The sequence below is a fragment of the Lutra lutra genome, chromosome 17 (genome assembly GCF_902655055.1).
Source record: "Lutra lutra chromosome 17, mLutLut1.2, whole genome shotgun sequence".
NCBI classification, from domain to species: domain Eukaryota; kingdom Metazoa; phylum Chordata; class Mammalia; order Carnivora; family Mustelidae; genus Lutra; species Lutra lutra.
The window spans coordinates 25,914,194-25,925,869 of NC_062294.1; the positions used below are offsets into that span (position 1 = coordinate 25,914,194).

The 11,676-nt window shown below is 44.8% G+C and overlaps 1 protein-coding gene across 2 annotated transcripts in view; it reads left to right on the forward strand.

Annotated features, from left to right (window-relative positions):
• GOT2 (glutamic-oxaloacetic transaminase 2) overlaps positions 1–10,152 on the forward strand; it is a 29,401-nt gene extending 19,249 nt beyond the window's left edge. The window contains exons 5-11 of one of the 2 annotated variants that reach the window (XM_047711561.1): positions 446–607; positions 838–942; positions 2,674–2,824; positions 3,299–3,464; positions 8,227–8,377; positions 8,934–9,064; positions 9,202–10,152. In XM_047711561.1, the coding sequence (XP_047567517.1) occupies positions 446–607; positions 838–942; positions 2,674–2,824; positions 3,299–3,464; positions 8,227–8,377; positions 8,934–9,056 (858 nt within the window). In that variant the 3' untranslated portion in view covers positions 9,057–9,064; positions 9,202–10,152. Of the gene's footprint in view, positions 1–445; positions 608–837; positions 943–2,673; positions 2,825–3,298; positions 3,465–8,226; positions 8,378–8,933 lie in introns of both variants that reach the window. The other variant, XM_047711560.1, reaches the window with a different exon arrangement.
• The last annotated feature ends 1,524 nt before the right edge of the window (positions 10,153–11,676 follow it).

Consider the following 11,676-nt stretch of genomic DNA (forward strand, 5'->3'; position numbering starts at 1 on the left):
CCCCAAAGTTGGAAGAGTTCCTGTTCTCTGACGAATGGAGTCAGGGGTAAGAAAAGTAAAAATGCTTAGAAGAAATTGCAAGGAAGATAGAATAATAATAATAATAAATCTTATTTATTGAGCACATATCTGTTATTACCAGCTTTTAACTCATTTAATCATTTTATCTTTATGAAGAAGATTCACTTACCGCCATTTTACAAACAAAGACAGTGAGGCCCAGACAAGCCCTTGGCTACACAGCGAATATACTCGTCAGAGCTTACATTCCAGCTCACACGGTCTTTCTGCTGAGTCATTACTATCTCTCACCCATAAAGATAAGATGAGTTTCAATAGAGAAAAATGTCTTCCTCTTAATGTCTTCTTCCTAAAATGTATCAACTCTTTTATTTTTTTCCTCTTCCTTCTTCACTTATCCATTCCCTTTCATCCCATTTTTTAGCAAAGATTTTTTAAGTTCAGCCGAGATGTCTTTCTGCCCAAACCATCCTGGGGAAATCACACACCGATCTTCAGGGACGCAGGCATGCAGCTACATGGTTATCGATATTATGACCCCAAGACGTGCGGCTTTGACTTCACAGGCGCTCTAGAGGACATTTCGGTAAGTGTGACTTTCAGGGCAAGAGGGGTGAAGGAACAAGAAACAAACCTCCTTGTGGAGATGTGATGTTTCACAGCTGGGTCTCAGTATCTGAGTAAAAATACTGGGAATGAACTTACTTCCAGATCTCAGATTATCTTTGTTACTGATCCAAAATAGTGACTCTTTGGCATTTCAGGTAAGTTATCTCCTTTCAGAGCTGCACAGTCACCTCTTGGTTGTCTCTTTAGAAAATGCCACAGCAAAGTGTTCTTCTCCTTCATGCTTGTGCCCACAATCCCACGGGAGTGGACCCCCGCCCTGAGCAGTGGAAGGAGATAGCAGCAGTGGTGAAGGTAAGGAGAATGAGCTGACTAGCCACAGTTCTGTGTTCAGTAACTGGGCAAAGTCTTAATCAGAATTAATTACCATTGAGCCCACATTAAGTTGTCAGGAAAGAGCTGCTTACTTATTAATTAGCAATTTGGGTTTTGTTTTTGGTTTTTTGGTTTGTTTTTTTTTTTACGATCTTTATTTATTTGAGAGGGAGAGTGCACATACATGCATGCAAGTCAGGGGAGGTGCAAAGGAAGGGAGAAAATGTCAAGCAGACTCTGCCGAATGCATAACCCAGCACGGGGCTTGATCCCACAACTCTGAGATCACAACTGGAGCTGAAACCGAGTCAGCCGCATAACCAACCAACCCACCTAGGTGCCCTGCATAATCAGCAGTTCTTAACTGATGGTACAGGAGCAGCTTAGAGATAATTTCTGTTCCTCAGCCCGGATGTAGGGAATTCTGAGGACTCTTGTCATTGGCCAGCCTGTCCAGTGGGCATCCACTGGCCCCAGGATGTCTGTCATTGACACCTACACTTGTCCTGGCCAGGATTACATGTTCATCCTTTATATACTTTGTCGTGTCTCCTGTCCTGCCTGTTTCCTCAGCGTGGCCGTTATCATTCACAAACTCAGCTGTCAGAAGGCACTAGTCAAAATTCAAAGGGAGGAGGGGTGCCTGGCTCAGTTGGTAGAGCATGCGAGTCATGACCTCAGGGCTATGAGTTCAAGCTCCACATTGGAGGAAGAGTTCACTTTAAAAAAAAAAAATTCCTGGGGCGCCTGGGTGGCTCAGTGGGTTAAGCCGCTGCCTTCGGCTCGGGTCATGATCTCAGGGTCCTGGGATCGAGCCCCGCATCGGGCTCTCTGCTCAGCAGGGAGCCTGCTTCCTCCTCTCTCTCTGCCTGCCTCTCTGCCTGCTTGTGCTCTCTCTCTGTCAAATAAATAAATAAATAATAAAAATATAAAAAAAAAAAATTCCAGGTATTCCTATTGCCCTATGTCTCCATTTTCGCTTCTTTTGGTCTCCCTTTCTTTACATTCTGTTAAACCTAAGGTTCAAACAGAATGAAACAGGGGGGAAAAGAAAAAGAGAAAAAGAGCATTCACAGAGCACTTTGAAGATGAGATGGTTCTCATGAGTCCTAGGTAAAAGATGAGACTGCTGGAGTTACATTAGCCCCAGAAGAGACTGATGTTGGTCCTGTGTTGACTGGACCAGAGTAATTACCCAGACTCCTCTGGGCCTGAAAAGAGCTTCCTGTTAGACCAAGCAGCTTTCTGGGAAGATTAAAATTAAGAGTACCTTTTCTTTTCTTTTTTTTTTTTTCTTTTAAGATTTTTATCTATTTATTTGACAGAGATCACAAGCAGGCAGAGAGGCAGGCAGAGATAGAGAAGGGGAAGCAGGCTCCCTGCTGAGCAGAGACCCCAATGTGGGGCTCGATCCCAGGACCCTGGGATCATGACCTGAGCCGAAGGCAGAGGCTTTAACCCACTGAGCCACCCAGGTGCCCCAAGAGTACCTTTTCTTAATGTCTTCTTGAGGGACCATATCCACCAAAGTAAAGAAAAATATATGATGATGTCTTAACTCAAGGAACATTAAACATCTCCAAATTGCCACCAGGGGAGAAAACTGCTCACTCTGTGTGAGGCAGATAAGGTCCTCATAAGCACAGGCAAGCATGTGGGGCATCTTGAGACAGACTGCCTAAAGCTTTGCTCTTCTCTTTTCCTTCCCAGAAAAACAATCTCTTTGCATTCTTTGACATGGCCTACCAAGGCTTTGCCAGTGGTGACGGTAACAAGGACGCCTGGGCTGTACGCCACTTCATTGAACAGGGCATTAATGTTTGTCTCTGCCAATCCTATGCCAAGAACATGGGCTTATACGGTAAGCTCAAGGATCCAGCACGTGGTGTATGAGTCCTGATAAGACTGAAGAAGTGCTGGAAGAGGATGCCACAGAGATACCAGTTGGGCGGGGGTGCCCGTGTCCATGAGTGTCCGTGTGTGTGTGTGTGTGTGTGTGTTACCCAGAGAAGACAGGTAACCTGGATTTTACTTATCTTAGTCACGTCTTCGTTCGTGTCTCTGAACTCCTCCAGCAGAGGAAACTAATAACTGCTTCTCTAAACAAGAAATGACGGCTCCACAAGCCAAGAAAATGGATGTCATGAAAAGAGACCGTTGAGTACTCAGACTTCCTGTTGCCTCTAGATTCACCTTAGTGGTTGTCGAAAGCTTTTTAACAGATATTTTTGGGGCACTTCTGATGGAAGCATAATATGTAGCGCATTGAATCATGACTTGCTTTCGCATGTTAGACTGGAAAACTGAACGACAGGGTCCATGTGTGTCTCTCCAGGTGAGCGTGTGGGAGCCTTCACTGTGGTCTGCAAAGATGCTGATGAAGCCAAAAGGGTAGAGTCGCAGTTGAAGATCTTGATCCGTCCCATGTATTCCAACCCTCCCATCAATGGGGCCCGGATTGCCTCCACCATCCTGACCAGCCCTGACCTGCGAAAACAATGGTAACGGCTCATTGCTGCCCCCCTCCCTACCCCCCTACCCCCGCCACCTGCCTTTCCTGCTTTCAGGGTCGTGATGTACAGTATCACCCAGCTTCCCTATGTGGGCAGGGAGGAGGAGAGAGGGGTATGATTCTGTTAGCTCATTCAGATACATCGGAGACAAACATAATTCAAGAAATAGTTTTTTAATTCCATTATCTCCACTTTAAGTAAAACCTGCCCCCTACTCAACTGAGGCTCAAATTGAAGTACCTTACATAGGAAAACTTAAATTTTTAAGAACACCGTATTTTTTGTTTTTATCTTAGCTACCTCTGAATCAGTATTTCTGCTTCTTTTTGGCTTTTATTGGCCTTTCCATCTGAATCTCTTGGCACTTGTGCTCAAACTTAGTGTCACTCAGTCTCTTTGACCACAGTCCACATAAGACATATTTTGTATCATGACCCTGAACCCACATCCCTGTAAATGTACACGTAACTGAAACAGTTGTCAAAAACTCAGTACTTAGGCTTTATGTGTTCTGGTATTTTCTTTTTTTTTTTTTTTTTTTTTTTTTAATTTTTTTTTTTAAGATTTTTTTTTTTTTTTTTTTTTAATTTATTTGACAGAGAGAGATCACAAGTAGACAGAGAGGCAGGCAGAGAAAGAGAGAGAGAGAGAGAGAGGGGGAAGCAGACTCCCTGCTGAGCAGAGAGCCCGATGCGGGACTCGATCCCAGTACCCTGAGATCATGACCTGAGCCGAAGGCAGCAGCTTAACCCACTGAGCCACCCAGGCGCCCTGTTCTGGTATTTTCTAAATGCCAGTTGCATCCAACTACTTGAGCACTAATGGGTCATGCCACGCAATTTAGAAAGCTTGCTCTAGATCAGAGGTTGGCAAACTGTTCTGTGGGTCAAATCTAGTCTGCCCCCTATTCTTACAGAATTCTATTCGGTCATAGCCATACTCATTTTTGATGAATTACATGTGGCTGCTTTTGTGCCAAACAGCAGAGTTTAGTAGTTGTGACAGGGAGCAAATGGCCTGCAAAACCTAACAACGTTTATAATTCAGCCCTTTATAAGAAGTTTGCCTTGTTAACTCTACTGGAACTTAAAAAAAAATTGAAAATGAGAAGTTTGCCAACCCCTGCTCTATATATTTCAAAGTTAATAAAAAACCAAGATGCCCATGAACAATGTGATTTGTCAGATAAGAGTTTATCTTTGTAGCTGGTTAATTGAGAGGCTAGAAGATCCCTGAGCAGCTTCTCAGAGAGAAAAACTAAATCTGTTGTCTGCTATCTGCAAGAAACTTTATCTGCAGCCCCCCAGCTTATCACATGACAGCTATTCTTTCTAATTTAAATTACTCCTGTGGAACATTGAACTAAGTCTGGTTCAGGGTAGTTCTTTTTAGTTAAATATACCCATGCAGGGCTTACCAAGAAACTGACTACTTTTTTATTTACACTTTTTTCCCTGTTATAAAATTCATATGTAAGTATATTTCAGAAAGTTTGGGAGAGGGAAAAACTCACTGTAAATCTAGTCATTAAAGCCCACCTTTTATCGTTGTTCACTGTCTTCCATCATGTTAACATACCATGTGCTTTACTCCTATCTATGTATGTTGTAGGTTTGGTGGTATTTTTGTCTCTGAGTTATTCTAAGCTTTTTTTTTTTTTAACTTCATATTTTTAAGTGATTTTTTTATATTTCCTAATGATTATCAAGATGTCATTTTTTTAATGTGTACACTTCAGTACACCTTTGAAGTCTGTCGTGTACTAAGGTAACAAAGGAACTGTGCTAGATGAGTGAGGCATTTCGGCCTGTGGGTAGTTTATCAGATGAGAAAGGTACACATACAGCATTGATACAAGAGACAAAGAATAAAGGCAGACCAAAGGAAGGGCTGTTGATTCTAGCAGGGTATAAAGGAGGATATAATGAAGACAGCAGCCTGTGAGCTGTGCCTTGAAGGGAGAAGAAGGCTTTCCCCCGCCAACCAAATAAAGAGTAAAGGAGAACTGGACAGAGCTGTGCCTGAGGACAGGCACGGGAGCACATTGTGCATCCTGTAGGGCATGCTTTGGAAGTCCCAGGGAATTTCTGTGGCCTTGACTCTGAGCGGGAGGAGGATAGAGAAGGCAGCAAAGCTGGGAAGTTGGGCACAGGTGATGAAGCACCTTCACCGAGATCTTGAGAAGTCAGAACTTCATTCTGTGGGCACCAGTGAGCACGGAAGGGTTTTGCCAGAGTTGCCCTGGATCTAGCTGTGGTCAGAGCCTCCAAGCTTTTAGGACGTCAGCCTGAAAGTAAATAGAGCAGGACAGAGATGGGACCATAGGAAATTTAAAATCAACTGTCATCCCTAGAGGAGTCGGGAGCTAGAGCTCCAGCCAGGAATCACGCTGCTAGTGAAGTATTGCCAGCTTTTTTCAGAGAGGAAAAACCCGTTTTTATGTGCAAGTGCCCAATTTTAGATGTTTACCTGAGTCAAATAAAAATTACTAATACTAACTTTCTTTGACTTCTGATTGGCAGTTGTGACCCATTGTAACTGTGTATGACATCATCATAGATGGTTTAAGAACATGAACACGTTAGAACAGGGAGGTAAAATAGAAATATTTTTAGTCATCTAGTTGGGCAAGAATTTCCCCTAGAGCCATAGGTCTAGAATGGCAAGAGGAGATTCTAAGGAAGGCGATGATGTCCAGAATCAAGTGAGCCATGTGTATCAGAGGACTGCCTTCAGTTTGCAGATAGAACTGACCCTCCCTCCCTGGGCTTTTAATGCGGCACTGTTCTGTTGGTTCTTAAATTGTCCTGCCTTGTTCCATAGTTGGTGGTTCACAAGTTTATTCCCAGTTTTGGTTTTAAGATTTAAAGGCAAGGACCGGGGCGCCTGGGTGGCTCAGTGGGTTAAGCCGCTGCCTTCGGCTCAGGTCATGATCCCAGGTCCTGGGTTCGAGCCCCACATCGGGCTTTCTGCTCGGCAGGGAGCCTGCTTCCTCCTCTCTCTCTGCCTGCCTCTCTGCTTACTTGTGATTTCTCTCTGTCAAATAAATAAATAAAAATCTTAAAAAAAAAAAACAAAAAAAGGCAAGGACCATGTATGAACCCTTCCTTCTCACCGCCTAGCACATGGCTTGGCACATCATAGGTTTCCAATGCACTGTCTTAACTGCAAAAGCAGGATTCCATCCAAGGTCATAGTTTACTATTTAAAAAACAACTTTGGGGGCACCTAGGTGGCTCAGTGGGTTAAGCATCTGCCTTCAGCTCAGGTCATGATCCTGGGCTCCCAGGATTGAGCCCCACATCAGGCTCCCTGCTTAGTGGGGAGGCTGCTGCTGCTTCTCCCTCTGCTCCTCCCCCTATTCATGCTTACTCACTCTTTCTCTCCCTCCCCCAAATAAGTAAAATGAAATCTTAAAAAAAAACAACACAACTTTTCCACTTTTCCCACTACATAAATAATAGATAGCCTTAGCCTTCCTAGATTTGAGTCACTCATTCTTTTTTTTTTTTTTTTTTTTTTTTTAAGATTTATTCATTTATTTGAGAGTACAGGGTTGAGGTAGGACAGAAGGAGAGGGAGAACCCCAAGCAGTCTGCATGCTGAGCACAGAGCCGATGCAGGGCTCAGTCCCTCAACCCCAAGATCATGACCTGAGCTGAAATGAAGAGTCACATGCTTAACCAACTGAGCCATCCAGACACCCGTCATCATTTTTTTTATTTTTAAATTTTTTAAATTTTTTTATAAACATATAATGTATTATTAGCCCCAGGAGTACAGGTCTGTAAATCGCCAGGTTTACACACTTCACAGCACTCACCATAGCACATACCCTCCCCAATGTCCATAACCCCACCACTGTCTCCCTACCCCCCTACCTCAGTTTGTTTTGTGACATTAAGAGTCTCTGATGGTTTGTCTCCCTCCCGATCCCATCTTGTTTCATTTATTCTTTTCCTACCCCCCAAACCCCCCACATTGCATCTCCACTTCCTCATATCAGGGAGATCATATGATAGTTGTCTTTCTCCGATTGACTTATTTCGCTAAGCATAATACCCTCTAGTTCCATCCACGTCGTTGCAAATGGCAAGATTTCATTTCTTTTGATGGCTGCATAGTATTCCATTGTATATATATACCACATCTTTATCCATTCATCTGTTGATGGACATCTAGGTTCTTTCCATAGTTTGGCTATGGTGGACATGGCTGCTATAAACATTCGGGTGCACGTGCCCCTTCGGATCACTACGTTTGTATCTTTAGGGTAAATACCCAGTAGTGCAGTTGCTGGGTCATAAGGTAGCTCTATTTTCAACTTGATGAGGAACCTCCATGCTGTTCTCCAGAGTGGATGCACCAGCTCGCATTCCCACCAGCAGTGTAGGAGGGTTCCCCTTTCTGCGCATCCTCGCCAGCATCTGTCATTTCCTGACTTGTTAAGGTTAGCCATTCTGACTGGTGTGAGGTGGTATCTCATTGTGGTTTTGAACCCCTCATCATTCTTAATAACTGCATCACATTAGTCATTAGGTGCCTGCTCAGAACAGTGTACAATGCAGTAAAATAGCTATTTACTTGCCGAACCAGTGACAGCTTCTGACTTGGACTAGGACAACGAATTAAGGCGCACTAGGGAAACAGCCAGGGACGTAAAATTGCTGTGAGCTCTGTCTTACTTGTTGGTGTTTGTCTAGAATTGAGCTGCACCCCGGGGTTCTTTTTGGGGTTTTTTGTTTTACAGGTTGCAGGAAGTAAAAGGCATGGCCGACCGCATCATTAGCATGCGGACTCAGCTGGTGTCCAACCTCAAGAAGGAGGGTTCCTCCCACAACTGGCAGCACATCACTGACCAGATTGGCATGTTCTGTTTCACGGGACTAAAGCCTGAGCAGGTGAGAGGGCCCTGATTTCTCCTCAGCTGACCAACTGATCAGTCCTCGCAAACGAGAATTCCTCACAGATCCCCTACCTATTCAGGTTACCATTAAGACGGTCCTTTTAGAACCCTGTTAGGTAAAGGAAGAGTGTAGCATTCATTTCGTTCTGTTAATAGTCATTTCCCTGTCTGTATCCCCTGTGAGGCTGCAAACTGCTGAAAAGCAGAGCAGGTTTTGGTCATTCTTTGGACCACTGCTGCGTCTCTGAAGAAATCCCAGAACAAGCAGGAGCCGGAATATTGATAGGAGACATAGCTGAGCTCTCCCATAGCTGGATTCTGGATCTGTTTTTTTTCTTCAACTGCTGGATCGAAGATTTGTTTTCACCTGTTCACACCTCAGAATTCGTCATCCAACTTTAAGATGGCTTTTTATCCTTCTCTCTATGCTAGCCCACCAAATTCTGGGAATAGGGTTTAAGCAAGAAAATTGAGTTTCTGTTTTCCTGTTTTAATGCCTGGGCTGGGCAAATCCCACTGCCTAGAATGCTCCTGAACTCTCTTTTCTGCAGGTGGAGAGGCTGACCAAGGAGTTCTCCATCTACATGACAAAGGACGGCCGCATCTCTGTAGCAGGGGTCACCTCTGGCAATGTGGGCTACCTTGCCCATGCCATTCACCAGGTCACCAAGTAATTTCCCTGGTGAGAGACAGCCTTCCTGCCTACGACCCCTGCTGTTGTGAGATTCACACAGAGAGAAGAGGAGGGTGGATGGTGGTGAGCAGGTCCTTTCTTTCAACCACAGTAGTTAACACTCAACCACTGAATGTGTTTCGCAGAAAAGAACGCGTAGTGAGATAGGGCAGAGGCATCTGCGGCGGGTGTCTGAAACTTTGTGGCTCAAAACCAAACTTCTGCTCGTCCTTGAACCTCAGCTATTCCAAAAGCGTTTACATGTACGAGGAAGACAGAAACCCTGTTGATCATGCCATTGCAATATTCCAGAAGCTTTAACTGCAGCACCTTAGGGCATTGGGGCACCTCTAGATCTGGCATGAGAACAGCACCCGCAAAAGGTGTGTGGGAAGAGCCCGTTCCGACATTCGCAGGTGGCCTCGTGTGTGTCCCCCGGCGATCCAGCAGGCTTATCAGCGGACCTTGTGACAAAAATCATGTTTCATGAAAACCAGCAAGTCTGCCGCTGCAGCAAGGAAAATAAAAAGATGCTGTTTCCTATCTTATTTAAGAAGAAAAAAAAAAAGGTTCTTTTCAATACTTTCAGGCATTTTAATGTTCTTCTCTTTTCCCTTATCATTGCTGTTCTTTTTCCTTAGCCACAGAGATCTAAAAGTAGCCTGCATATTCATCCTGCACTACTGCTTGACTGACCACCTGCCCCATCCTATAGGCTGTCCTTATTTGAAGAACAAAGAAGATAATTTACTGCCCCTCCCATACCCTCACCTTACTCGTCAGAGAATAGCCCAGAGTAGGTAACAGCCCTTGAGGCCAGCATCGTCTTCAGTGATTGGTTGTCTACTGTTGGGTGTCACCTCTGCCCGGTTGGACCCCTTTGTTGAGTGTGGTTGTGCAGTCTGTCATCTCACATCGTGAGCGGGCGATGCAGGGCGGAACCAGGAGAGCAGATCCCTGCGCTTCGGTTTTAACCTCTATGTGCTGCCAGCTGGGCTCAGGCTTTACCCTTTGGAAAGATAACCACCATCTGCTCCAGTCGTGTAGACTTCTTGCAGCCTGGTTTGTCTGTTAAAATAAAGTTACTGCAGACCCCACCGCTGTCTCCTATGGTATGTTTTTCTATAACGGAAGGAAAGGTTAGTGGCCAGATGTCCCAGAAGTTTGCCGGCCTGTTCAGCTGCCTGTAAGCCAGGAGGTGTGTGAGCTGTTCCAAATGTAAACAAAAGCCATGTCTTGGTCTTGCCATTTGGCTTTTCCAGTCCAACAATGTTGAAAATGTGGGTATAATCCTTTGGACTTTGGGGAACAAGTGGAATACCTTGAAAGAAACTATAGATAGAACAGGGATGAAGAAATGGAGGGGCAGTGGCGACTTTAAGTGTCTACAGGAGCCAAGTAGGTAACAGAAGCAAACAGCGAATGTAAAGTAAAAAAGGGATGTGAAATAGGAGAGAACTGGTGAGCAGCCTCCGTCCTCAGTGTTGAGGAGTGATAGGGAAATGACAACACAGTAAGTTCAGGATTGCAGGTCTTGTGGTTTTTTGTTTTTTAAGATTTTATTTATTTGACAGCACAGGTAGAGGGAGAAGCAGGCTCCCCACTGAGCAGGGAGCCTGATGGGAGACTCCATCCCAGAACCCTGGGATCATGACCTGAGCTGAAGGCAGACGCTTAACCAACTGAGCCACCCAGGTGCTCAGGTCGTAACTTTTTTTTTTTTTAAGATTTTATTTATTTGTCAGAGAGAGGGGGAGAGAGAGCGAGCACAGGCAGACAGAATGGCAGGCAGAGGCAGAGGGAGAAGCTGGTTCCCTGACGAGCAAGGAGCCCGATGTGGGACTCTATCCCAGGACGCTGGGATCATGACCTGAGCTGAAGGCAGCTGCTTAACCAACTGAGCCACCCAGGCGTCCCTCGTAACTTCTTTTTTAAATAAAAATGGAAATCCTGGTTTCTATGGGAGGTCTACGGATGCTTGAAAGTTGGCAACTAATTCAGTTTGTTGTAAAATGATTTGCAAGCAAGATGCAAATAGTAGGTTGCCAGTGCGCAACCTTTAACATGAAGTCATGTGCTCTGTTGGCAGACATCTAGCAGTGGCACATGCTTAGCATCTGTCCTGCTCAAGGTTATTCTGTCCCTTCTGCTTAGTGCTAGGAACCATTCAAGATGGGCCAGCTACTGAGCAGACAGTGGAACAGGACTCGGGCCCATCCACAGTGTTTTTTGACAGGGAGGCGGAGAGAGAAAAGTGAGCTCTTGTTTTTCTTCGCTCCGCAAAGGGAAGAGTACACTGGGGAGCAGGGGGCTTTTCTGTGTTCCTCTTGCTAATGGAAATAACCCAGCAAAAGGAAGTGAATGGGCCAGGTTACTGGGAGTCTTGGAAATATCTTAAAAGGAAAAGCAATAAATACTATTAACTGATCCATAAAGGGACTGACTGCTAAGTCTCTTGTCTGGAGCCAAAGGTTGAAAGTTGGCTGCCAAGACCTCAACCAAAAAAGGAACTTAACCACCCTGCTGACTTGTTATTTTTAAACATGTATTACCAGCACACCCTGGACTAAGTCCCATTCCTCACTGAAAACAGACCTGGTGGGTGTGAACCTGATGCTTCT